Source organism: Trichechus manatus, unplaced genomic scaffold (genome assembly GCF_000243295.1).
Source record: "Trichechus manatus latirostris isolate Lorelei unplaced genomic scaffold, TriManLat1.0 scaffold00106, whole genome shotgun sequence".
In the NCBI taxonomy this organism is placed as follows: Eukaryota; Metazoa; Chordata; class Mammalia; order Sirenia; family Trichechidae; genus Trichechus; species Trichechus manatus.
Genome location: NW_004444042.1, coordinates 8,682,976 through 8,710,251, shown reverse-complemented (window position 1 = coordinate 8,710,251; position 27,276 = coordinate 8,682,976). Strand labels below are relative to the sequence as shown.

The 27,276-nt window shown below is 51.2% G+C and overlaps 2 protein-coding genes across 2 annotated transcripts in view; both read left to right on the top strand.

Moving 5' to 3' along the window:
* Positions 1–13,673, top strand: part of LOC111821796 (cadherin-23-like) — a 24,252-nt gene extending 10,579 nt beyond the window's left edge. The window contains exons 7-13 of the mRNA XM_023737724.1: positions 4,859–5,317; positions 8,329–8,445; positions 9,628–9,852; positions 10,335–10,504; positions 10,732–10,869; positions 11,868–12,074; positions 13,488–13,673. Coding sequence (XP_023593492.1) covers positions 4,859–5,317; positions 8,329–8,445; positions 9,628–9,852; positions 10,335–10,504; positions 10,732–10,869; positions 11,868–12,074; positions 13,488–13,673 — 1,502 coding nt within the window. The remainder of the gene's footprint in view (positions 1–4,858; positions 5,318–8,328; positions 8,446–9,627; positions 9,853–10,334; positions 10,505–10,731; positions 10,870–11,867; positions 12,075–13,487) is intronic.
* Positions 13,674–13,829: 156 nt separating this feature from the next.
* On the top strand, positions 13,830–27,214 carry LOC101360346 (cadherin-23). The gene is made up of 15 exons (XM_023737723.1): positions 13,830–14,024; positions 15,996–16,187; positions 16,386–16,499; positions 17,250–17,379; positions 17,475–17,726; positions 19,591–19,847; positions 20,257–20,354; positions 22,839–22,959; positions 23,084–23,163; positions 23,310–23,350; positions 23,505–23,565; positions 24,045–24,174; positions 24,618–24,740; positions 25,126–25,230; positions 26,026–27,214. Exons 1-15 carry the CDS (start codon positions 13,830–13,832, stop codon positions 26,350–26,352), a joined length of 2,226 nt encoding a protein of 741 aa, XP_023593491.1. The 3' UTR covers positions 26,353–27,214.
* The last annotated feature ends 62 nt before the right edge of the window (positions 27,215–27,276 follow it).

The window sequence follows — 27,276 nt, the reverse complement described above, 5'->3', positions numbered from 1 at the left end:
TAGCCCAAGAGACAGAAAGGGCCACATAAACCAGAGACTTCGTCAGTCTGAGACCAAAAGAACTAGATGGTGCCCGGCTACCACCAATGACCGCCCTGACAGGGAACACAACAGAGAGTCCTGGATGGAGCAGGAGAAAGGGGGGATGCAGAACTCAAATTCTAGTAAGAAGACCAGACTTAATGGTCTGACTGAGACTTGAGGAACCCTGGAAAGCATGGCCCCTGGATTCTCTATCAGCCCAAAACTAAAACAAATTCCGCGGCCAACTCTTCAGACAGGGATTGGACTGGACTGTGGGACATAAAGTGATACTCGTGGGGAGTGTGCCTCTAGGCTCAAGTAGATACAAGAGACAAAACAGGCAGCTTCTGTCCGGAGGTGAAATGGGAAGGCAGAGAGGGTTAGGAGCTGGTTGAATGGACATGGGGAATCAGGGGTGGAAAGGAGGAGTGTGCTGTCACAGTATGGGGAGAGCAATTAGAGTCACATAACAATGTATGTATAAATTTTTGTATGGGAAAAAATAAACAAATAAAGTAGGTAGCTGGCAAAGTACCCAAAGATTGTGACTTGACCCCAATAATAATAATGATAATGAATGCACTGTGTGCACTTACTACTCAGCAGGAACTCCTCCAAGCACTTGACATATATTGACTAATATGATCCCCCACCATGGCTGCAAGATGCGTTCTTTATTGTGCCTTTTTTAGAGGCGAGGAAGCAGAAGCACAGAGAAGTTTATGGCTCAAGACCATAAAGCTAGTCAAGTGATAGAGGTGGGTTTCCAATCTAGATGGCCTGGCTTCACTGCAATGCACTGATTTCTCTTGCAGATAGAAATAATTGCAGCAGCCTCAGCTAGGGAGGTGCTTTGTCGCCTGTGTTTTTGCTCAGCACTGTTAGGCCTCCCCCTGGAGCCCGCCTGGGTTGGGATGGAGGGTAGACATCAATCAACCTCCCTCCCTCAGGTTCTGATTCAGACAGGGCTGGAAACAGAGCGCTGGCAGGGGCCAGAAAAGGTTTAGGGAGCCCCAAGTGCATCTGCTTCAGTGGGGGAGCTGAGCATGGATACCACTTTCCACCCTGCTCTCATCTCGAGGAGGACCCTGTGAAGAGATGACCCCATGGCCAAGCAAACAGGAGGTGGGGAGTCAGACAGACTTCCTCTCTCCAGGCACGACCTTGAGAGACAGGAGAAAATAAAACAACCTTACAAGACAACTGTGAGCATTTATTTTGATTGTGAGCATCGAGGAAATAATATGAGCGAAGTGCCTAGTGCTGGGCATAACACACAGTTGTTGTTAGTTGCCATCAAGTTGATTCTGACCCATGTGACCCCCTGTGTGCAGAGCAGAACTGCTCCACAGAGTTTTCAAGGCTGTGACCTTTCAGAAGCAGATTGCCAGGCCTGTCTTCTGAGGCACCACTGGGTTGGTTCAAACCATCAGCCTTTCGGCTAGTAGTCAAGTAAGCACGTTTGCTCCACCCAGCCGCCCTAACACATAGTAGGCAATCAAAAATAATGTCTGTTATTGTTGCTGTCGTTCTTATCATTGTTTAGAGCACTGGGTCCAGAGTACATTGCAATCACCCCAGGGGTATAGAAAGACAATATAAGACTTCTACTTATATTTATTTTTAATCTCATCCCTTCCTAATTTGGAGCTCAGCTGCTAATGAAAAGGTAGGCAGTTGGAATTCACCAGCTGCTCCTTGGAAACCCTATGGGGCAGTTCTACTCTGTCCTATATGGTCGCTATGAGTCAGAATCAACTCGACTGCAATGAGTCTTTTGGTTTGGTTCCTGATTTACCTTTGTATGTATAATACTACATATAGAATAAATAAATATACGTATATTGGGGAAAAAAACATAATACAAAGCTACAATATTTAAAACCATGTGATATGAGTACAAGACTATGGGGTGACGTAGCACAGTAACAGATGCTGGTAAATTAAAGAATGTACTGTTATGTGAGGAGCCCTGGAGGCACAGTGGTTAAAGCACTCAGCTGCTAACCAAAAGGTTCAGTGATTTGAACCCACCAGCCACTCTGTGGGAAAATGATGTGGCAGTCTGCTTCCATAAAGGTTTATAGCCTTGGAAACGCTATGGGACAGTTCTACTCTGTCCTATAGGGTTGCTATGAGTCGGAATTGACTTGATGGCAGTGGTTTTTTGCAGGTTTAGGTTTGGGTTTTAATATTCTATGATAAAAGAAACAATGAAACTAATGGGAAAAACCTGTTATTTAGTGTGCAGCAAATCTATTAGTATAGATTCTCACCCCTTATCAGCTGCTGTAAAACTCAGTTACATTATACAGAAAATAGAAAAGAGTAGAAAACACTGAAAAATAAAAGAAGAAAGTTTAGGTGAGTACTTATCTGATTTCTGGATAAGAATGTTCCAAGCATAAAAGAAACAGAAGAACTCATAAGGGAAAAATGTTAAATTTCACTGCATACAAATTTAAACTTCTTTACATCAAACAATTATAATCAATAATAAAGGCAAACAACAAACTAAGAAAAAAATTTATCACAGGTTATCACAATTGGGCAAAAGACAAGAAGAGACAATCTGCAGAAGATACAACCAACCATTAAGAGTATAAAAAGTGTGTAGCTCCTTCTGATAACTGTGAATATTTTTCTTAGATATTATGCCAAAATTTCATGTGATTGTCTCTTAAAATTTAGTTGCAGTGAGGAATTTGAAGACATGTCAATACATATTTTGTATTCTGTTACATTAAAATCCATTGGTCTATCTTGCAAAAAAAAAAAGAGTATAAAAAGTGTTCAGTCTCACTAATAATCAAAGAATATAAAATAAAATACCATTTTCCCATAAACTTGCAAACATGACAAATGTATAAAAAATTAATGCTAGCACAGCTGTGGTAAGAAGGAGCCTCTTGTGCACCACCAGTAAATGTAGCTTGATGCGATCTTTGTAAAAGACATTCTGGGCTTACATATCATGAACTTTTACTTAGCAATTCCACTTCTCCGGATTTGTCCCAAAGTAATACTAGAAGAGGGCCAGTGGTGGTCCAGTGGTAGAATTCTTACCTTCCATGCAGGAGACCCGGATTTGATTCCCGGCCAGCGCACCCTAGCGCTGCCATCACCCACCTGTCACTGGAGGCTTCTGTGTTGCTATAATGCTGAGCAAGTTTCAGAGGAGCTTCCAGGCTAAGACAGACTAGGAAGAAAAGCCTGGCAATCTACTTTTGAAAATCAGCCAATGAAAACTCTATAGGTGTCTGCCTTGAGCATTATGCTGTTTTCAGACCTGTCTGTGTGGGATCAAACTGACAACAGCAACTCAAAAGATTAGATAGGAACCTTAGGAGGCACTGAGTTTATGTGAATGGGGGAGAAACAACTCAGAATGGGAGGGTTGTGGTTGTACAACTCAAAGAGTATGATCAGTGTCGCTGAAATGTATGTGTAGAAACTTGAATTGGTGTATGTTTTTGCTGTGTATATTCTCAACAACAAAATAAAATAAATTATTTAAAGAAAGAAAACCCTGTGGGTCACAACTGTCCCATCTTGTGCATGGGGTCACCATGAGTTCTGATAGCAGCTAAAAACGATATGCAAAGACGCACACAAAATTTCTGTACAAATATGTTAATTAATCAGTATATACAATAGTGAAAAATAAGATAGAAATTAAATATCCAACAACCAAACCCGTTGCCATCGAGTCAATTCCAAGTCATAGCGACAGTATAGGACAGACTAGAATTGCCCCATAGGTTTTCCAAGGAAGGCCTGGTGGATTTTAACTGCTGACCTTTTGGTTAGCAGCCATAGCTCTCAACCACTACACCACCAGGGTTTCCTGTCCAACAACAGACGTGTTTAATATAGTCCATTCTTATAATGGAATATTACTTAGCCATTAAAATGTATTCCAAAGAGTGTTTAAATTTATAATATAATTCAGAAAAGTAAGTTACAAAGGTGTACATCCACGTATGATCCTAATTTTTGTATAAAAACATATGTACAGAAAAAACAGAAGGAAGTATGGCAATGATTATTTCCAGAATATGGGATTACACATGATTTTTGTTTTCATCCTTTCATTTTATTATATACCCAGGTTTTTTATAATGAACATGTACTACTTTTATTATTAATTACCAATCAATTGTATAAATCATATAAAATGGGTACTATATAGATACAAAAACATATAACAAATATATAAATCTATATTTCTAATATTATAAAATAATACTGATTATTTGATTATTACTTTTGTTTTTTGTTTTGTTTTGTTTGTCTTTATTGAAGAGTTAGACCAGATGATCTCTGAGGTCCTTTTGCATTCTGACATTATAATGGTTCCAGAAGACAGGTTCAGACAGGAAAATAACAGTGGCATAAATAATTGCTTCTCTGCAAAGAGGTAAATGTGAATCACCCAGTCAGCAGGCTGAGCACTTTCTTGGGGCACCAGCAAAGTTGGAGGACTGAAAAATAATGTTTGAAAGAAGTTGATGATAACTGAGATTTCAATAAACATCAAAGTAGTCAGTCATCATGGGGAAATTAAGGGTTTGTTAAACTTTGACAATCATTTTGTGGTTTATTATTGTTTTTATCTTGAATCATCTATCTTTTTAAGGCTTAGGATTTCTAAAGGATACTTTCAGATCCTGGATGCTCTGGGAATTTGTTGCTAGGACCAGTCTTGTGTAATTTTTATACCTCGTGTTTTAAGTGACCCTGAAGAGAATGCATTTGGTGAAAGAGCTCCAGGGGCACTCTGGGAGGAGGTCAGTGTGGCCTGCTCAGCTCCTCCCCATTCCCACCCCCACAGGATTCTCAGTCCTTCAAGTCACAGCCACGGATGAGGACAGTGGCCTCAATGGGGAACTGGTCTACCGAATAGAAGCAGGGGCTCAGGACCGCTTCCTTATCCACCCAGTCACCGGGGTCATCCGTGTCAGCAATGTCACCATTGACAGGGAGGAGCAGGAATCCTACAGGCTGACAGTGGTGGCCACCGACAGGGGCACGGTCCCTCTCTCGGGCACGGCCATCATCACCATCCTCATCAACGACATCAATGACTCCCGCCCCGAGTTCCTCAACCCCATCCAGACGGTGAGCGTGCTGGAGTCGGCTGAGCCAGGCACTGTCATTGCCAACATCACCGCCATCGACCGTGACCTCAACCCAAAGTTAGAGTACCACATCATCGGCATTGTGGCCAAGGACGACACTGACCGCCTGGTGCCTGACCAGGAGGACGCCTTTGCCGTGAATATCAACACAGGTACAAGGGCTGGCTCCCTCCTACCCCTCACTCCTGACTCCCTGTCCCAGTCCCCTTGCTCTCTGCTTTCTTTCTTACTCTTTCTTTCTCTGCTTCTCTCTTTTGCTTGACTGCTCCTCTTTCTCCTCTCTTCTCTTCACTATTGACACCATAGCCTTCCTCTCTTTGCCCCTCTCCCCTTGCTCCTTCCCTCTCTGCTTTCTCTTCTTTCTCCTCCCTTGACCAGCTCCTTCTCTCCTCGCTGATTCTCTCCATCCACCAGTGTTGTATGAGAGTGCCCATTATTGTGAGCGTTAAGTATTATACATTTTTCATGTTTGTAATTTTATGGGAAAATGGTACCTGGTTTTATTATGCATTTCTTTAACAACTAAATGATTGAATCCTTTTTTCATATGCAAACTTGCCATTTAAATCATCTGTAAGTCATATTTGTACCCTTAATGACTTTCTTACACTGTCATGAAACAGAGAACGGTGACTTATCTTTCACAACGTATACAACTGATTTCATGAAATTGTGATGGTTTTATCTTTTACCATCAATGTTTTTGCTCCTCTGGGGAATTAGGGAGGGGACATGGGACCTTATAGGAGTACTTCTTGGGAGGCCTAGGAGTGACAGGAAAACTAACATGGCTATGACAAAGTGCTTAAAATTATTGGTAATCAGAGAAATGCATAGTAAAACAGCAATGAAATGTCAGTTTTCCTTATGTAATTAGCAGACATTAGATTGCTGGACAATGTTGAGTATTGGTAACAATGTGGGGACATTGGTATCCTCGTACATGACTGACTCCACCATCTGGACAGCAGTCTAGCACAAAGTGCACTCATGCTGTATGACCCAGCAATTATGCTCCTGGTTCCCAAAGAAATTCTCAGGTCAATAATGGGACTTTACAAAGATGTTCACTGCAGTATTATTGGTGGTGGTAAATTGGGGGCCACCCAGGTGCCCATCCTAGGATATTGAAGAGTAAAATGTGGTGGGTGCACACCATGGAGTACCAGGCAGCAGTTAGAAACAATAGATTAAATGTACACAGAGCAATGTGAGTGATCTTAGATGGTGAGGACTTCATGAAAAATAGGATGCGAGACATACCACAATACCATTTGCATAAATGTAAAATATACACACACAAAACCATACACAATTTGTAGGAACACTTTCAAATAAAAAATACACTTCAATACATTAGGATGGTTTTTAATGCAATGGTTTTTAAGAGGGGAGAAGGGAAGAGGAGAGGTGTATGAAAGGGAATAAGTACATACATAAAACAAGAGAAGCACCAATGATCAAAGTGTGCAGTGAACCAAAGAGTATGATTAACTCAATCTGTGCCTGAGGCCCAAAGGAAAAATTAGGAAAGAAAAGCTATGAGTACTAGGAGTAGATAGAATCAACCATGTCCCAGGTTAGAAACATTCCTAGGCTGCATTGGTTGTTCAGGACCTTGGAGAGCTGCTCCACGCCCTTAGAACTTTATGCTATACTGATGCCTCTTCCACTTTCCTCTTTTCCCTCCCTCCAACTGACTTCTCTCTATTTTTCTTTCCAGTGTCTTCTCTGCCCCCTCTTTCTCACTCTCTCCCCACCTCCCTTGCTCACCTTCCCTCCCTTTTCTTCTTGCCAGAGCCTCAGCCTCCTGTTTTCTCTGCTCTGACTGGGCCCCCACTTGCTCCCCTGGCTGCCTTCCCCCTCTGCTTCCCCCCATCCACCACCTCCTGGCTCTCCCCTCTCCCTCCCGTACTCCTACCCTGGTCAGCTCTGAGCCCCCACCTTCCCAAGCCCTGCCCTGCTCCATCCCCACTGCACCCTGAACTAACTGATGTTAACCCTCTTCTCTCTTCCTCACGGCTGGCAGGCCTGCAGGTTTGAACTCTGTTTCTCTGTCACTTCCCACCTCATCTCCTGTCTGCTTCACCCCATTCCCTTCCTCCATGCCCACCACACCCCCGCCACCCCATCTGTCCTGTGGGGCCCGGGCCAGGCCGTGGCCAAGCCTTTGCAGACTGAATGCAGCTGCCCTCTCCCCATCCTCGCTCCCCAGCCTGGGGGACAGGGAGCGAGAGTAGGAAGAGGAGGAGGAGGCAGCGGCCCAGGGTAAGTGACCACCCCGTGGCTGGGGACCCGCGGAGGACAGAAGCCCAGGAGGGGGCTCTGCCGAGGGGGAATCCCAGAGGCCCCGGTGCCTGAAAGGGAGCTGGAAAGGGAAAGAGGAGGTTTCATTCTAGGATGGGGCCACTGCAAGGAGCTTCCAGGCTCTCCAACAGGCAGGAAGAGAGGTCCTAGCAGAGCCAGCCCTGGGATCAACCAAACTAGGTGTGTCCACTCCAAGCCCCAAGCTTCTGGAAGGCCCCTCTCTGCTTCTGGGGGGTAGGCTGGGACTCTAGGAGGCAGCATATAGGAGAGAAGGAAACAGCTCCTTGCTGGTACAAAAACAAAACCCGATACACCTTTCCTGTGTCACTCTCCACTTAACCAAGACCAAGGGGTAGGCTGGCGGTATCTGGCGTATTCCTCCACTGCCTGCTCCAGGGGCTTCCCCCACCCAGGGCTTTTCAGCTACCCATGACCTTCTTTTGTACTTGATCTCCCCTGAGCACAAGCAATTATTAAGCAAGTAGTTACACAGAGCTTACTGTGTGCCAGGCGCTGTTGTAATCACTTTACAAATGTAAACTCATTTGATGTTTCTAATCCTCATTTAATGTGGTACATACTGTAATCATTCCTATGTTACAAATGAGGAAATGGAGGTTAAATAACTTGCCCAAGGTCACCCACTTGGTAAGCGTTGAGTAAGGGGCAATGATGTGCCCCCAGCTTGCAGGTGACTGTGAGACCATCTGAGCCAAAGATGAGACCAGCAAGTCCTGGGGCCCACTAGGGACCATTGTCCTCTAAGGGGATTGGGAGGGTAGCCAGGAGCACCCTCTGGGAGGCCCAGCTTTTAGGTCGTTCCCCTCGGGTTGAACCTCACCTGGTCTGTCAACAGGCTCTGTAATGGTGAAGTCCCCCCTGAACCGGGAGCTGGTTGCCACCTATGAAGTCACTCTCTCAGTGATTGACAATGCCAGCGACCTACCAGAGCATGCTGTCAGTGTGCCAAATGGTAAGGTTTCCCCTGCAGGCATCTCCCATTGGTTACTCAGAGCAAATCAGGGTAGGGGGGTGGGCCAGAGGCAGGCACTGGCTGGGCCCCTGGGGGGGGCGCAACAGGACACAGGTGCGGGTGCAGGGGTACCAGGAGTCGGGCAATGCTAGGGGCATGGAGGACTGGCAAGTTACAGTGAGGCTCAGGATGGCCATGTGTCCCAGCTGTTATGTGTGCTCAGTAGTAAGGGAATCCAGAACCCCAGAATTGTGTGTGGTCTGAACCCCATGGCTTAGAGATAGGAAGGAGGCTTGGTAGAGCCTGGAAGGGGATTGAGAAAACGATGGGTCAACAGAGACTTAGGTCAGAATGAAGTTGTCATACTGAGTAAAGAGGGTATTGGCTGGGATGTGAGACAGGAACCTTGTGATCTGATGGGAAGCCATAAGGTCAGGCACAGAGGACGGGAAGAGCAAAGAAAGGTGGCTTGAGGCCACAGACACAGCACGGAGTAGGGGGCGGGTTGCTCAGGCTTCATGGTAGAGAAGAGAGGGGCACAGTGCTGCTCTCTGCGGGAACAGGCCATCCTGTCTGCAGCCTGAGGCATGGGCAGGGGGGCTGCTAGAGGTATGGATTCTGTCTAGGCTGAGCAAGGGTGGGGGTGGGGATGGGGTGGCCTTAAGTGGCCTCTGCCATGAGGCTGCTGGGGTGGGGAGCCAGCCTGGCAGATAGTGGCCACTTATCTTCACCACCCAGAGGCCCAAGTTTTCAGGAAGGAAGGGCAGACTTAGTCATCCCCTACATGTCCCAAGCTCAAAAGGGCAAAGGGCCAAGGCTGGCTATGTAGAGGGGGTGACTTAGATGGGAAACAGAGGCTGAGTCATGGGGGAGGTTCTTAATGACCATCTAGTCCTACCTCATTGAACAGGTGAGGAAACTGAGGCCCAGTGAGGGCCAGGGGCTCACCAAGGTCACTCAGCCAGTTGGTAGAACCAGGCCCCTTCCTTTTATGGAAGAGTGAGTGACCAGAACCAGAGGGAGGGGTCTCATGCCACAGCCTGAGTGATGGCTTAAGCTTCAGGGAGTCCCAGGAGGGCTGTGAGTTGTGCCGTCCTCTCCTGGCTTGGCTGAGGCTTAGCAACGCCTGAGCCAGCCATACTGGAGCCCCCTCATCTTGCCTTCCCCCGGCCTTCACCCCAGCCAAGCTGACGGTCAACATCCTGGATGTCAACGACAATACACCCCAGTTCAAGCCCTTCGGGATCACCTACTACACAGAGCGGGTCCTGGAGGGGGCCACCCCAGGCACCACACTCATCGCTGTGGCCGCCGTGGATCCCGACAAGGGCCTCAATGGCCTGATCACCTACACCCTGCTGGACCTCGTGCCCCCAGGCTATGTCCAACTGGAAGACTCCTCCGCAGGTAGGTTGGAAATCCTGCTTCTCACCCTCCTGTTGGGCCCCACCTGGCCCTTCAGTGGGCTAGGCCAGATCCAAGATGGCCAATATCCCACTCACTCCCAGATGCCCACACTAGAGGAGAGGACAGTGTGCCTAGTCCTGGGTGGGGATGGAAACCCCCTTGAGGTCTGCTGGAAACCTGGCATACTCCACCACCATCTCCGTCACCCAAGCTCCTACTAGTAGCATCACTTATGGAGCAGAGGAGGTTCACCCCATTGGTTTGTGAGTAGGCGTTTCACCGCCCACCCCCAGTAAGGAGAACCACTGGACACCAGTCCCTCTCAGCCCTCTGGCCTCGCACTGGACAGTGCTGCCAGCCACTCTTCTTCTTAAAGGGACCACACTTGCCCCTCAGAGCTCCAGGTCCTTCTCTTTATACTATGGAGAGCTGCCCACGAGTGAGGAGTGGCTAAAATGGCAGTGGGTGCTTCTGTGTCTCAGGAAAGGTCATTGCCAACCGGACAGTGGACTATGAAGAGGTGCACTGGCTCAACTTTACTGTGAGGGCCTCAGACAATGGGTCCCCACCCCGGGCAGCTGAGATCCCTGTCTACCTGGAGATTGTGGACATCAATGACAACAACCCCATCTTTGACCATCCCTCCTACCAGGTGGGTGGCCAGGCCAACACCTCGGTCCAGGACCTGTGCCTGTTTATTGGGGCCTTTGAGCATGTTCCACTCCCATCCTGCCAGCCTCTAAGGCCTCTGGGAGTAACCATCCCATGAACAGCTTGGTCCCCTGGGCTTTCTGCGTCACTGAGCTCCTAGCACAGGGGCAGGGGCAGAGGCTGTAGAACTGACCTTGGCCTTCTCTCTCCCTGCTCACTGAACTCCAGGAAGCCGTCTTTGAGGATGTGCCTGTGGGCACAGTCATCCTGACGGTCTCCGCTACTGACGCCGACTCAGGCAACTTTGCCCTCATCGAGTACAGCCTCGTGGATGGAGAGGGCAAGTTTGCCCTCAACCCCACCACGGTAAAGGCGGGTAGAGGGCCTAGGCTTGGGGGGAGTGGGAAGGGTCCAGGTCATAGATAGAAAAGCCACCAAAGGTCATTGCAGCCATCCCCCTGTTTCTGGGTCCTGCCACCTGGACATCTGCAGCCTCAGAGGTTCTTTAGCCAAGTCAGCAAACGCTATTCTTAGAGCTCCAGACATCCATAGACTGAGGCCTTTCTACCCCAGCAGACATGGAAGGAAGTGGCCAGAGTCTTTTGGAACTAGGCCTTTGTAGGCACAAAGATTTCTAAGTGTCCCCACCAGACTAAAGAACTTGATTCAGGTCCACGAATCTGCTTTTTGAGACTGTCAAAGGAGAGGCATGGAAAGCTGTGCAGAATGCAGCCACAGTGTTTGAGCACCTACTGTATGCATAGCCATATAGTCAGTGCTGGGGTAGGGAAGAGGCCCACAGGGTGCATCCCTCCTCCCCTTGCTTCTGTGAGTTCCGGGCTTGTAGGAAAGTAGAAATTCAGGAGAAAAGCTGAGTGAGGATTTCAAACGTCTGCTTGTTCGTTCAAAGTTACTGTTTCCAGTACAGGGAGAGGGGCCTGTGGCCTGGGCATGGTTGGGCAGGCAGGACCTTCCCAGGTTGCTGGGGCTGGAACTGGGCTCCCTGCCCACATCCCCTTGCACTCTGCCCTTTCTGCAGAGTTTGATCCTTCCTGCTTGGTCTAAGCAATCAGACATGGCTCCTGGCCTGCTGCTAAGAACAAGGAATATTTGTGGAGCACCTACTGTATGCTAGGCCCTGGCCTGGCAGTGAGTGCCAGCCTGGGCTGTCATGCCATCTCCAGGTGGATTAGGGTAGTGAGAACAAGAAGAGCCTCTAGAATGTAAGTTCCCTGGAGGCAGGGGTTGTTTTCTCTCTGTTCACACTGTATCTCCAGAGCCTAGAACAGTGCCTGGCACATAGGAAATGCTCAATAAATATCTGTTGAATGAATGAAGGGCCTGAAGCCATCCTCCTCCTTTAGGGCGACATTTATGTGCTGTCCTCGCTGGACCGGGAGAAGAAGGACCACTATATCCTGACTGCCTTGGCCAAAGACAATCCTGGTGATGTAGCCAGCAACCGTCGAGAAAACTCCGTACAGGTGAGAGGCGCTGGCCTGGGCCAGGGACACTATGGATTGGGTTTCTGGAGGCAGCAAGCAAAACCTTTAGAGAATGACTGCTGCAGAGTCGGAGCAGAGCCACCCAGTCCCCTCAGAGACATAGGCAGGAAGGAGGAGGCAAGAGGTTAGCTGAGTGGGTTACAATCACTGTGGCTCAAGAAGACAGGGACTCTCTGGGAGAAATCTCTTGTGCCAAACCCCTACTAAGGCAGCTAAACATACCTGGGTATAACCCAAATAAAGCCTGGGGCTCCACATGGCTCAGTGTCTCCACAGTGTCATATTGAAAGAAACACAGTCCAGCATCTAAACATAATTATAAAGTAATTATCTTTATTTATATCTCTTAAAGAACATTAATGAGGGCTCGATTCACAGCCCCATTTCCATGCCAGCCTTGAGATTTTGCTTTCTCTTTATTTCTCCTCCCACCCCCTCTTTTTTTTTTTTTTTTCCTTTTCTAGTCTGTCTGTTTGGACTTATTCTTACAATTCACCTGTACAATAACCTAATCAATCAGAGGGGAAAAAAAAAAAAACTCTCCTGAAGGGTGGGATAAGGGGAGAAGCTGAATGGGCAAAGACAAATTCTCTTGGGCAGAATTCTCAAATTCTCTTTAGCAGGTAGCGTGAAAGAGCTGGTGGCACCCACAGGGACAGGGATATTTGAATTTTGTCCCTTCACATATGCATGTGCTGTGTTGTAAAAAGCCCAGGATTTGGAGTCAGAAGACTAAGAGCCCACTAGCTGAGCACACTGCATTTGTTATTTAACCTCTCTGAGCCTCAATTGCCAAAGCTGTAAAGGGGGAGCCATTGGTGATGCCTGCCTCCTAGGGTGGTGGTGAGGAGTCAGGGAGATAGGGATTTGAAAGTGCTTTGTGCACTGAAAGGGTTCTAGAAAGTGCTGCTGTTAAGGGCTGTGATAAGGATGCAGTCAGGCAGGGCACCCCAGCCAGGAATAAAAGGACTTACGGCCTGGCGTGTCCACAGGACCTGCCACAGTCGGTGGTGTCAGACACAAGTCCAAGTCAAGAGCATGCCTTAGGGCGTGGAAGAATCACAGCAATCCAGCATTAAGGTCCAAAGACCAGAGTCAGATTTATAGGGCCACTGTTGGGAGTAACAAAAGGACAGAGTAGAAGGGGCAAGGGGCTCCCCACTTCAGGGCCCGACACAGATAAACTTGTGAACCAGAAGTTGCTGAGTACGTTCTCAAACCAGACACTGTGCCGAGGATCTAGTGCACATAACTATGCGGGAGCCTCACAAGGACCCCGAGAGAAGATACTAGTATCCCCAATGTACAGCTAAGGAAACTAAGGCACAAGGGGTTAAATAAGTTGCTTGAGGTCAGACTCCAACACACTAGGAACAGTGCCTTGGTTCTCAGCCCCCTTCTCCATCCCAGCTTCCTCCTGTGTGACCGGGTCCCCAGAGGCAGCATGCTCCTGACCTTTGACCTCAGCCTCTCCCCTAGGTGGTGATCCAGGTGCTGGACATCAATGACTGCCGACCACAGTTCTCCAAGACCCAGTTCAGCACGAGCGTGTATGAGAACGAGCCAGTGGGGACCTCAGTCATCACCATGATGGCCACCGACCAGGATGAGGGCTTCAATGCGGAATTGGCCTACTCACTGGAGGGCCCCGGTGCAGGTATGTAGCCTGTCCTGGAAACCCACGATGCCCTGTGGGGATGGGAAGGGGCAGGCTGCCATGCCTGCAGCCCCACGCTAGGAGGAGAAGGACAGGCGGGAACGAGCAGCCAGAGCCATGCCCCTGCTCTCCTGCCCCATCTGCCAGAGGCCTTCCATGTGGACATGGACTCTGGCCTAGTGACCACCAGGCGGCCACTGCAGTCCTATGAGAGGTTCAACCTGACCGTGGTGGCCATGGATGGTGGAGATCCCCCTCTCTGGGGCAGCACCATGCTCCTGGTGGAGGTCATCGATGTCAATGACAACCGCCCCGTCTTCGTGCGCCCACCCAACGGCACCATCCTACACATCAGAGAGGTACTGCTGCCCCCCAGGGCCCCAAACCTGAGCCTCCTGTCCACCAGCATCCCCCTTTCAATATCCAGTCCCCTTCTTCATCCTCCAGTCATGGCCTGGGAGAGTGGAAGGGCCCCATTGTGAAGGTGGGGAAATTGAGACCAAAGAAGGGATGAGATGTACCCAGCACCACACAGGGCAGTACTGAACAGTGGTTAAGTAGCATGGGGTGTGCTAGCAAAAAATTTAGTTTGAGCCCAACTCTGTCACTTACCAGCCAAATGACCTTGAGCAGATTACTTCTCTGAGTCTGTTTTTTCATCTGCAAAATGAGAATAATAATAGTAGATGCCCCATCTCTTGCCCCCAGATGTCTGCCAAGGACAGTCTCCCCAGCCACCCACTTCCCCCATACTTGTCTCAAAATAAACACACATGCCCCTTCTGTCTGTTGTTCCTGCTGATACCAATGAGGACACAGCCTGGGGCTGAGGATAGGCATCAAAATAAAAAACAAGGGGAAGTGGCTGAGGTTCTGGAATCGCTCCAGTTCTTTCATTTCTTGGTCTAAATTGCCACGTAAAGATGAAGGAAGTCTCTTTTGTCTCCTGCCCTTCCCCTGTTTATTCTAGGACAGGCACCAAATGCTCCTTGGTGCTACAGCTGGGATTTCTCCTACTCATTCTTGGCCCCCAGACTGCAGCAGGTCTCTGCATCTCAGAATGCCAGTACTAAGACCATGTTGTCACTCCCTGTCCCTTTGAGGTCCCGTGGGAAAAATATCTCCCAGGCGTGAGCTCTAGGAAACAGTATGGTTTTACCTTGTATCTAGTGTCACATCTGCAATGATTGAGTGGTCCTCTTTGCTTTGCCCACTAGGGAGCTCAGAGTGGTCAGGTCATCTTGAATGATCCTGCAGGGACTTAGGGCACACACCCTGCCTCCCACTCCTCAGCTTCCACCTTCCTGCTAACCTTTATTTTTTTTCTTTGCCCTGAGTTTTTAACATGTTCAATCTTACTATAAGTTACACCTTTTTTGTAAGCTGCTTCAAATCTTTCTTGTCAAATGAGACAGAATATAAATCAACAATAATCTAGTTCTTTTCCACTCCAAAGGCCCCATTTACTAAGTTTTTCCCTCAAGGACCCTGTGTTTGGAAAGATTTATGTCTCCCAAACAACCAGCATTTGCTAAGTAGTTATCTGTTTGTCATCCTGCTTTTTATTAATTAGATGTAACTTCCATTTGGAGCTTCTGATTGTCATGACCAATGACATAAACAGTGAAGCCATCCTGAGCTGATACTTTTTCAACTAAATGCAAAGAAACTTGCTCTCTCTCTCTCTCTTTTTGCCCTGGGCAGCCTTATCATGGGTCCATGTATGATTTCTATTAGATTTTTTTGTATCTTAGACTTAAATCAAGGAAATTCAGGAGATGAGACTCCGAGAGGTGAAGTGGCATGTCCAGTCCACACGGTGAATTAGTGAGAGACTAGAACAATCTCTATCTACCATGTCACCCTGCCTGTGTGCCACCCCCCACCATTTTCAGCTATCCGTTGAGATGGATGGTGTCATTTGGGGATCCCCAGAGTTTCGGTGATCAGGGTAGCAGAGAGCAAGACAGAAAGATGGACAAAGGGTGGCTGTGGTCTCAGCTTCTGGACTCCCCTTCTGTCCCCTCAACCTCAGCATGCAGTGGGGCTGGTGGGATCTGAGGTAACTCCAGAGGGTGGTCACCCTGAAGTATGCTGGGGCCCAGGCTGGACTGTCAGTGGACAGTGGCCTTGGCTGGGGGAGGGAGACATCTAGCAGATGCTCAGACTCCAGGAGAGTCCAGTCAAGCAGCCGGCGTGTCCTAAGCATGCTGGAAGGGGACGAGGACTTTCTGCTATGGGAGGAGACAGAGCAAGCGCTCCATCAGGGCCTGGGAGCTGGAATTCTCTCAGACGCTCAGGAGCCTCCCTCCCCATCCTCACCCCCACAGGAGATCCCGCTGCACTCCAACGTGTATGAGGTCTATGCCACAGACAGGGACGAGGGCCTCAACGGGGCGGTTCGCTACAGCTTCCTGAAGACGGCAGGCAACCGGGACTGGGAGTACTTCACCATCGACCCCATCAGTGGCCTCATCCAGACGGTGCAGCGCCTGGACCGGGAGAAGCAGGCGGTGTACAGCGTAAGGGGTGGGGTCCGACGCGGGGGCGGGGCCGGGGCCGAGGGAGGGGTTTTCCTAGCTGGGTGCAGCGCTCCACCTCTCCACCAAGACTGTCACGGGGTCTGACCTCTGGGAACTGCCCACCTGGGAAGCTAAGCCAACAACCCCCCTCCCCGCTGGCACCAGTCTCCCCCTCTGACTGCGCATCTCCGCCCCCAGCTCATCCTGGTGGCCAGCGACCTGGGCCAGCCGGTGCCGTACGAGACGATGCAGCCACTGCAGATAGCCCTGGAGGACATCGACGACAACGAGCCCCTCTTCGTGAGGCCCCCAGTGAGCTGCCTATCCCCTGCGCCGGTCATGCCCACACAGGGACTCACCAGCCTGCCAACACACACGTGCACACACACTCCCTTACACAGTGCCTGTACGCACATGTGGTTACACACACAAATGTCTGTCTGCATGCATTTCATAGGAAAGCAGATATTTATTGAGCAGCTATTGCTAGGGGCTACCGAGGGTCACAAGAGCAGAAAAAAATGCCTAGATTCGTGGAGCTGATATTCTTGAATTTGCACACAAACACACACACAAGAGGCATGAAAATCATCTGGGCCGTATTGAGCTGGGGCTGGAAGGAAGGCAGGCAGCAGGGCTGGGAGGAAGGCAGGCAGCAGGGCTGGGGGCCTTCCTGTGGACAGAGATTCTCTGGCTTGCTTGTTTTTTCTTCCTGTGTGCACCTGTGACGTGATGTTCTTGGGTGACTCTGTGTGAGTCTGTCACTCCATGGGCTGAGCACCCACCACTCTGCCCAGCGCTGGTCTAGGTGCTGGGGATACTTCTGAGGACATGCCAAGCTCAGCCCTGCTCTCATGGAGGTGTCGCTAGGTGACACTCCTGGGGGATAGAGCTGGCATCTCCCAGCCTTTGCTCCTTGAGGTTACAGCTGCTGTGTTCGCCCCACGATGCCTGGGCAATAAACTCACTGAGCACCCACACGAAGGCACTATCCAGGGCCCCCTGGCAGGGGATGGGAGCCCAGCCCTCTCTTCCTGTGACGACGGCTGCCTCCCCCTGCAGAAAGGCAGCCCCCAGTACCAGCTGCTTACAGTGCCTGAGCACTCGCCACGTGGCACCCTCGTGGGCAACGTGACAGGCGCCGTGGACGCAGATGAGGGCCCCAACGCCATCGTGTACTACTTCATCGCAGGTGGGGCCGGACGAGGCTAGTGCTGACCTACCGTGGGGCTGGAGGTGGCCTGCGTGGGCCCTGACTCTGACCCCATGCCCTGGTTCCACCCCCAGCCGGCAACGAAGAGAAGAACTTCCATCTGCAGCCGGACGGGCGTCTGCTGGTGCTGCGGGACCTGGACCGGGAACGGGAGGCCGTCTTTTCCTTCATCGTCAAGGCCTCAAGCAATCGCAGCTGGACACCTCCCCGTGGGCCCTCCTCAGCCCTCGACCTGCTGGCTGACCTCACCTTACAGGAGGTGCGGGTTGTGCTGGAGGACATCAATGACCAGCCGCCTCGGTTCACCAAGGCCGAGTACACTGCAGGTGCAGGGGCCAGAGCCTGTGCATGGGGCATGGGGTGGGGGGGTGAGTCCGGCCCATCACTTACATCCACTTGCCCACTCCTGCAGGAGTGGCCACCGACGCCAAGGTGGGCTCAGAGCTGGTCCAGGTGCTGGCCCTGGATGCAGACATTGGCAACAACAGCCTGGTCTTCTACAGCATCCTGGCCATCCACTACTTCCGGGCCCTCGCCAATGACTCTGAGGATGTGGGCCAGGTCTTCACCATGGGTAGGGGCCTGGCCACACATGGTGGCCTCCAGCCAAGACCTCAGTCACTGCATGCACTGTAGTCTTGAGGAGATGGAGTCTTTGTGGGCACCACAGGGTGTGGGTGGTGTCCATCCATTCACCCAACCGTGTCAGTTCTTCCATTCATCCACTTGTCCAGCCATCGTTAGTCCATAAGGCTAGCTAGCCATCATTTGTTCATCCATCTACTCTTCCTTCCATCCATTAGTCAGCCAGCCGGCCATTTTTTATCCCTCCCTTCATCCATCTATTCTCTGATTTATCTACTCATCCATCTCTGCAGCTGCCCAGTCACCTTTCTTCTTTTCTTTCCATCCCCTCATCTGTCCATCCATTATTTATCCATCCTTCCATCCATCCACCCATCGTTCATCCTTTCATTCATCATCTTTCCACACATCTATCCATCTGTCCACCCATCCATCCGTCCATCTTCCCATTATCCTTTCCATATATCCTCCTATCTTACCATGTGTGCCCCTCACTGTCCCCTGGAGCAGGCATTGTGCCAGGCACTGGGGAGCCAGAAATCAAAGTGCATACTTGTACCTCTCACCTTACCTCCAGCCCCAACACCTTCCTTGTTCTTCTTTGTTTATAGGAGTCGATTCAGACTCCTTGGCCTGGCATTGGAGGCCTCCCCAATCCCTTTTTCCAGCTCCACATTCTCCTACTGTTCTGAAGGGCCCTCTGCCCAGCCATGCCCAGCTGCTAAGTTCCCTCAGCCTGCTCTCCACCATCCTCCCCTGGGCGTCTGCTCGCCCCCCCACCCCCGTCTTCACTTCTTGGAATACCATTCCCACTCCCATCTCTGCCTTCTGATACCCACTCCCATCCTTTGAAATCCAGTTCATGGGCCACCTCCTCCAGAAAGTCTTCTCTGATCACACAACCAGACACTATTCCTTCCTCCTCTGAGCGCTTACTGCTCTTGTTTTAAAAAAGGAAGGTGCAGAGATGCTAAATAGCTTGCTGAACATCACACAGCTAGAAAGTTGCAGATTTTGAACCCAGGTCTACTGTCTTCTAAGAAAAGACTATGCCGTACCACCTCTGGTCATCACTCAGGTGTGTGTTTGTAGAGTTCTGAAGTGTGTGTGTTTGTATAGTATGTGAGAGAGACAGACAGACAGACACAGAGAGGCACTAAGGGGGCTCAGACGTGTCCCACAGCACAGCACCTCAGCATGGTGCAGGGGAGGCCACTAACTCACCATCCTTGACTCTGCAGCCCACAGTTGTATTTGTTGGACATGCAAAGTATTTAAATAAAAACTTAGGTCAATAGTTTAAAATCAAGGGATTTTGCATAAAAATGTGAAGGTCCGGTTTCTCTAGAAAAAGTCAAAGGTCTGCCACTCCCCGGTGGCAGTCATCAGCCGCACTGAGGCGGAAGCTGCGGCCCCTTCAGACGTGCACTCCTGCTCACTGGTTCCAGTCCACTCTGTCATCTTTGCTCCCTGCTGGGCCCTGCAGCATTTGTGCCCCGAGTTGCTGCAGACCCATGCTGCCCCCTTGATGTGTCCACCTGCCCCAGCCCTTTGCCCCTTCCAGTATTCCCTGAGCTGTGCCCCACCCGCGGGCTCTTCCCGCAGGGAGTGTGGACGGTATCCTGCGCACCTTCGACCTCTTCATGGCCTACAGCCCTGGCTACTTTGTGGTGGACATTGTGGCCAGGGACCTGGCAGGCCACAACGACACGGCCATCATCGGCATCTACATCCTGAGGGACGATCAGCGTGTCAAGATCGTCATTAACGAGATCCCTGACCGTGTGCGCGGCTTTGAGGAGGAGTTCATCCGCCTGCTCTCCAACATCACGGGCGCCATCGTCAACACCGATGACGTGCAGGTGCCCCATGGGGTCCACCCAGGACTAGGGGCAGTGGTGGGAGAAGGAGGGCCAAGTGCAGGCCATGGGAGGACCAGGGCATTGCAAGATGTCAGGAGTGTGTGTGCGTGTGCGTGCGTGTGTATGCATGAGATGGGGTATATGCCTCCGTCAGCCATTTCCTAGCTGTGTGGCCTCAAGAAAGTCCTTCTAGGTCTCTGGGCCTCAAATCCCTTGTCTGTAAAATGGGCTGACCCAGGGCAGGTGAAGCGATTGACACTGTGCTTGGTTCTCAGTGATGATTCAGTAGAGATGGGTTTATTATTAGGGTGGGGCAACAGGGGTTCCTAGAAGAAGCCTGCCCACCCCCTATCCCTTGCCCCTGTCCATGCAGCAATGCCCACAGCCCACAATGTCCCTTCTCGCCTAGTTCCACGTGGACAAGAAGGGTCGGGTGAACTTCGCACAGACAGAGCTGCTCATCCATGTGGTGAACCGGGATACCAACCGCATCCTGGACGTGGACCGGTGGGTGGGGCCCTTCCCTCGGACTGTCCACCTCCCTATCCTGGAGGAGGGGCAGGGACCCACCAAAGGAGGCACAGACAGCCCCATCAGGCCTGCTGTGTGGGGCTCCTCCCAGAGGTGGGCAGGGCTAGCGGAGAGAGCATGGTTTGGGATATAATCTGAGTTCTGCCCCTCTGAACCTTACTTTCCCCATCTGTGAAACGGGAGTTGTAGCTAATGTAAGGATGGAACAGGTTCCCATATGAAGGTTATCAGGAGCCCTGTGAGATACAAAGCTCTCCTCACCAGGTGGGCTTTAGTCTTTTCTTTTTGAACATTTTGTTGTGATTTGGGTGAAAGTTTACAGAGCAAATTACTTTCCCATTCAACAATTTATACACATTTTGTTTTGTGACATTACTTGCAATCCCCTCAATGTGACAGCACTCTACCCACTTCCTCCCTGGGTTCCCCATTTCCATTCGCCCAGCTTTCCTGCCCCTTCCTGCCTTCTGAACTTTGTTTTTGGGCAAATGCTGCCCTTTAGGTCTCTCTTGGTTGATTGTTCTGGGGAGCACGTTCCTCACAGGTGTTACTGTTCACTTTATCGGCCTTCCTATTGTTTGGCGAAAAGGTGATCTCCGGGATTGGGTTCAGTTTCAGTGTTGAAGGGTGTCTAAGGGCCATAGTCTGGGGGGTTTCACCAGTCTATATGAATTTGAATTTTGTTTTACATTTTTCCCCCACTCTGTCCAGGACCTTCTGTTGTGATCCCAATCAGAGAGGTCGGTAGTGGTAGCCAGCCACCATCTAGTTCTTCTGGTCTCAGGCTAGCGGAGGCTGTGTATTGTGTGATCAGTTAGTCCTTTGGACTAATTGTTTCCTTGAGTCTTTGATTTTCTTCACTCTTCTTTGCTCCAGACGGGAAGAGATCAACTGTTGTGTCTTAGATGGCTATTTGCAAGTTTTTAAGACCCCCATCGCTACTCACTGAAGTAGGATATAAAACCTTGTCTTAATGGGCTGTGTTATGCCAATTGACCTAGAAGTCTCCTGAGACTATGGTCCTAAGCCTTCGATCCCAGCGACTCAGTCCCTCAAGGTGCTTGGTTATGGCCAAGAAGTTTTCACAGCTTTGCCCTCTGTGTGCTCTGCTGTATACATGGGTATCTTGTAGAACACACAAATACATATGTAGAAATATCCTCTGCCAGACCTATATGTGCTCGTGGGGGTACGCCAACACACCATCCCACACCTGTTCAGCTTACATATCTACCTGTGTATCCACTCGTAACCTATTGTTATCACGCTTATTGCAGGATTGTGTATGTAATTGTATTCACCGTTGTTGCCTTTTACTCTTGTGCACCTCCCAGTACCTTCCTTTGTCTTGGTCATGTTGTGCTGACCTCCCCCTTATTGTGTATTGCCTTTCCCTTCACCCAAGTTAATACGTGTCTACCGTCTAGTTAGTGATTGTCCCTCCCTCCCCCTCCCATCCCTGGTAACCATCAAAGAATGTTTCTTTCTGTGTGTAAACCTTTTCTTGAGTTTTTAAATAGTGGTCCATACAATATTTGTCCTTCTGTGGTTGACTTATTTCACCCAGCATGACATCCTCCAGGTTCCTCTATGTTGTGAGAGGTTTCATGGAGTCATCATTATTCTTGCACATTTAATAGTACTCCATTGTGTGTATGTACCATAGTTTGTTTATCCATTCTTCAGTTGATGGGCACTTAGGTTGTTTCCATCCTTTTGCTATTGTGAATAACGCTGCAATGAACATGGGTGTGCATATGTCTATTTTGTCATGGCTCTCATTTCCCTAGGACCTATACCTAAGTAGTGGGATTGTTGGATCATATGGTATCTCTATTTCTGACTTTTAAAGGAAGCACCATACGGTTTTCCACAGTGGTATTACCATTTTACGGTCCACTAGCAGTGTATCAGAATTTCCAATCTCCCCACACCTTCACCAGCATTTGTTGTTTGCTGTTTTTTTGATCATTGCCATTATTGTCAGGGTGAGATGATATCTCGTTGTTTTGATCTGCATCTCACTAATGGCTAATGGGAGCCCTGGTGGTGCAGTGGTTAAGAGCTCGGCTACTAATCAAAAAGTTCAGCAGTTCAAATCCACTAGCTGCTCCTTGGAAACCCTATGAGGCAGTTCTGCTCTGTCCTATAGGGTCACTATGAGTCAGAATTGACTTGATGGCAACAGGTTAATGGCTTATGATCTTGAGCATCTCTTCATGTATTTGTTAGCCATTTGAATGTCTTCTTTGGTGAAATGTCTATTCATGTCCTTTGCCCATTTTTTAATTGGATCGTTTGTCTTTTTGTTGTTGAGGTGGTGGGCTTTAATCTTGAAAGGCTTCCAGATGGTGGTGAACTTTGGGAGCTCAAGCTGGGAGCAGGGCAGGCTGGCCTGGGCAGGGCAAGCTCTTGGGGGATGGCTGAGGATGGGAGCTGAGGCCCCAGCCTCTCGTCCAGGGTGATCCAGATGATCGATGAGAACAAAGAGCAGCTGCGGAATCTTTTCCGGAACTACAACGTCCTGGACGTGCAGCCAGCCATCTCTATCCGGCTGCCTGATGACATGTCTGCTCTGCAGGTACCCCTGGCGGCCCACCAGCCCCCACAGCCCCTTGCTGCCCTCACTGCATGTGGAGGGGCACTGCTGCCGGGGCTCTGGCCCAGGTGCCCCACCCACTCATGCCTGTCCCTCCCTCCCCCAGATGGCGATCATCGTCCTGGCTATTCTCCTCTTCCTGGCAGCCATGCTCTTCATCCTCATGAACTGGTACTACAGGACCATGTGAGTGCCCCCACCCTGCCCCACTGCCCGGAGATAGGGCCTGACCTGTCCTGCTCCTGGGACAGCCATGGAGGCAGCAGGGCCATCCGGGCCCCTGAGGTGCCAGCCCGCCCCCCTCACCGGCCCCTCTCTCTGCTCCTCTGCAGACACAAGAGGAAGCTCAAAGCCATTGTGGCTGGCTCAGCAGGTGAGTGAGGGCAGCAGTGGGGGGAGGAGAGGAGGGAGCAGGAGGCACCTCACAAGACTAGGCCCAGCCTCCCTCCACCCAAAGCTGCACGTATCCCTCCTCTTCACACCCCAGCCCTCCCAGGGCCCCTTCCTCCCAACCCTTCTCCCTGCAGGGAATCGCGGTTTCATCGACATCATGGACATGCCCAACACTAACAAGTACTCCTTCGACGGGTGAGTGGGGTCTCCAAGCCCTGTCCTGCCCGCTCTGGGGAGACTGCCAAGGACCCAGCTGGCATGGAGGATTCCCTGCAGGCCCTCAAACGCTGAGGGAACACGGCTGGCTTAAACCTGGTGTGTGGGCGCCCCCTGGTGGGCTGGCCACCGCTCTCTCACTACCGTCTGTAATGTGCTGGGCTCCCTACTCCTGATCCAGCCCCAAGTTCCAAGGGACATAGACTGTGGTCACCTAGTGCAGGGTGAGGCCTTCGCACCAAAGCTGATCCAGACTGGTATGTCCTAGTTCTAGCGGGATCCTAGGGTGGAATGATGCACCCAAAGTTGAAGAGGGGACGCTTTCTATGCCCCGCACCCCAGGTCTGTGAAAGGCACTGCAGTTGGCCAGGAGAAAGGGCAGGGGTTATGGGTGACGCGAGGAAGGCATCTTTCCCCTTGAGCCTGCCCCCTACCCCACCCTACTCCCCAACCCACAGGGCCAACCCTGTGTGGCTGGATCCTTTCTGCCGGAATCTGGAGCTGGCCGCCCAGGCCGAGCACGAGGACGACCTGCCCGAGAACCTGAGCGAGATTGCTGACCTGTGGAACAGCCCTACCCGCACCCACGTGAGCTGGGAAGAGGGTGGGGTGGGGCAGGTCCTTACCGCTGGCCAAGGAATTGGGTTCTCTGGGGGTCATTCTTTGGGGGGGAGGGGGGTTGGGACACGTGTCTCCCTCAGCTAATGTTCCCTCGTGTGTGTGTGTGCGCGTGTGTGTGTGTGTGTTGGGACACGGGTCTCCCTCACCTAATGTTCCCTTGTGTGTGTGTGTGTGTGTGTGTGTGTGTGTGTGTTGAGACATAGGTCTCCCTCAGCTAATGTTCCCTCGTGTGTGTGTGTGTGTGTGTGTATGTTGGGACACGGGTCTCCCTCAGCTAATGTTCCCTTGTGTGTGTGTGTGTGTGTGCGTGTGTGTTGGGACAAGGGTCTCCCTCAATGTTCCCTTGTGTGTGTGCGCGCGCGCGCACGTTGGGACACGGGTCTCCCTCAGCTAATGTTCCCTCTCCCCAGGGAACTTTTGGGCGTGAGCCAGCAGCTGTCAAGCCTGACGATGACCGGTACCTGCGGGCAGCCATCCAGGAGTATGACAACATTGCCAAGCTGGGCCAGATCATTCGGGAGGGGCCCATTAAGGTGAGGACCTCCCAGCAGGCTCCTGCACCCAGACCCCAAGCTGAGCTTAGACCCCAGTCCCAAGGATGCAGGCAGGGAGGTGCTGTCCCCGTCCAGGCTCAGCTAGACCCACTCCTCCACCAGGGAAGAGAGGGTCCTGGGTGCTGGGGCTGATAAGGAGCTGTTTCAGCTGCAGCGGCTAAGGCTGGGTTCTCATGTGTGAGCCAACCTGGCTCCCGGCTGAGGCTTCTCACCCGCTCTGCTCCAGTCCTCTTCTAGGATCAGACACCCGTGCACCCTTAAATTCAGTGACTCGCAGAGTCACCTTCCATCACCTCCATCCAAGTGATGGGGGGGGCAGGTAGGGGAGGGCCTGGGTCAGGGGTTAACCTTCTCCCTCCCCCAGGGCTCACTGCTGAAGGTGGTCCTGGAGGATTACCTGCGGCTCAAAAAGCTCTTTGCACAGCGGATGGTGCAAAAAGCCTCTTCCTGCCACTCCTCCATCTCTGAGGTAGCGGGCCGGGCAGGGAGCTGTGTGCTGTGCCCCAGCCCTGGGGGTGCTCTCTCTCTCTCTCTCTGCTCTCCTGCTGCCCTTCTCGGTGTGGGGACTCGGCAGCCAGGGCCACACAGCAATAGCGGGCGTTCAGAAGTCAGGCAGTGGGCTCGATTTTCTGGGCTCTGCGGGGGGCTTTCACAGGGATGGGGGATAGTGTTGCTCCAATCTGAGGAACCCCAAGAAGATACCTTGGAGGAGTGATGTCATTATGTGTTGGCCTGCAGTAGTTTTAATTATGTCTACATTCAGGCACCAGATTTTATACGAAAACCCAGATTTCTTGCCAGGCCCACCTTCCCAACTGGAATTGGCTAGAGCTGAACAGCTCCCACTTTAGGCAGGACGAAGTCCACCACACCCTGTTAACCCCTCCAACTTCACCTGGGGACACTTTCTATCTGGCCCCAAGAGTGGTGATCCTACCTCAGGCCGAGCTGGTAACAAACCCAGACAGGACTGCATCCCAGAAATTTTATACATCACCAGAACGAACAGAAAACAGCTGCTCGCAGGCAGCCCACACTCCCAAGAACACATCGTTAGCACCTTAAGTATCCACGGTTTCCTGTGCTCCCGATTTGAGAAACACTGCCAGAGGCTGGACAGCCTCCTGCGGTGGGAGCCAGGGTCCCCTGTGTGGGGAGGAAAGGACAGAGGAGGGTCTCCGGGGCCACGCACCCGCTTGCCTCTTGGCACGGGCCTGAGCAACGTGGGGGGGTCCCTGAGGCATAGGGGGCTGGCCTTTTGCAGCTGATCCAGACGGAGCTGGAGGAGGAGTCAGGGGAGCACAGCCCGGGCCAGGGCAGCCTGCGCTTCCGCCACAAGCCACCCATGGAGTTCAAGGGCCCCGACGGGATCCACGTGGTGCATGGCAGCACTGGCACGCTGCTGACCACCGACCTCAACAGCCTTCCCGAGGATGACCAGAAGGGCTTGGGCCGCTCACTGGAGACGCTGACAGCTGCCGAGGCCAGTGCCTTTGAGCGCAACGCCCGTACCGAGTCCGCCAAATCCACGCCCCTGCACAAGCTGCGTGACGTGATCATGGAAAGCCCTCTGGAGATCACCGAGTTATGACTGTAGGGGGAGGCCTCGCTAGTGTGAGCGGTGCCTGTCCCTCCATCTCTCCCGGGGCAGGGCCAGCGGGGTCTGGGTCCCCCACCCCAGGCCAGTGCAGGATGGACGACCTCGGGTTGGCCCCAGCAGGCAGCCCCCACCAGCTGCTCGGACAGATTTCACTTTTATCAGGCGCTCATTCAGCATCTGATCTCCACCTTCATAAAATTTGTTATTTTTTTAAGAAAAAAAATGCTAAGCATCTAAGGACGAGGTAAGGAGGGTCACTGGGGGCGCAGGAGTCTGATGACCAGCTTAGCTCAGGTTGGGCCATAAGAGGCCAAGCAGGGCCTCTTCCCCTCCCCATTCCACCCCCAGCAAGCACACCCCGTCCCATCCCTCGCAGTGCAGGGGCCCAGCGCCGGCACCCCCTGCCTGCCCAACACCTCGACTTTGGCTCATCTCTGCCACATCCCCAGCTGGACATCTAGGCGGAGGCAGGGAATGACCCCTGCCTCCCACATGGACTAAAAGGTCAATGCAATGAAGAGCAGAGCGTCCTCTCCGTTTCATCGGCTTCCCAGACACACCCAGCTTCTTCTGAAATGACTGATGTTCCCCGGGTTTTGAATGTAGAGTGTTCATGTGTATTCCTTTTTTAAATTAAGTTATTCCCTTGATACCTGCTCCTTCATTTTGTTTAACTAGTACTCAACGGAAGTTTTTGGAATGGTCTGTTTAAAAAGAAAAGCAGCTCAGGAGGAACCAGCAGTATCTCTGGCTCTGGTCAACTCCTGTGGCTGGCCTGGGGTGGGAGGACTGGGACAGGGGGACTGGCCTAAGGCTGGCACTGGGTTTCTCTGCGAGGTCATGGGGGGGGGTTTCTTTTGACCACTTCGCTTTCCTTCTCTGGCCAAGAGGAGCTGTAGGCCTGCTGGGCACTAA

Bases quoted from the DNA above. Each gene is read 5' to 3' on its own strand.
- LOC101360346 (XM_023737723.1), top strand. From the start codon at position 13,830: ATGGACTCTGGCCTAGTGACCACCAGGCGGCCACTGCAGTCCTATGAG. The intron at 17,380-17,474 runs GTGGGGCCGGAC...TTCCACCCCCAG, and splicing joins CGTGTACTACTTCATCGCAG to CCGGCAACGAAGAGAAGAAC. The intron at 19,848-20,256 runs GTGCCCCATGGG...CTTCTCGCCTAG, and splicing joins TCAACACCGATGACGTGCAG to TTCCACGTGGACAAGAAGGG.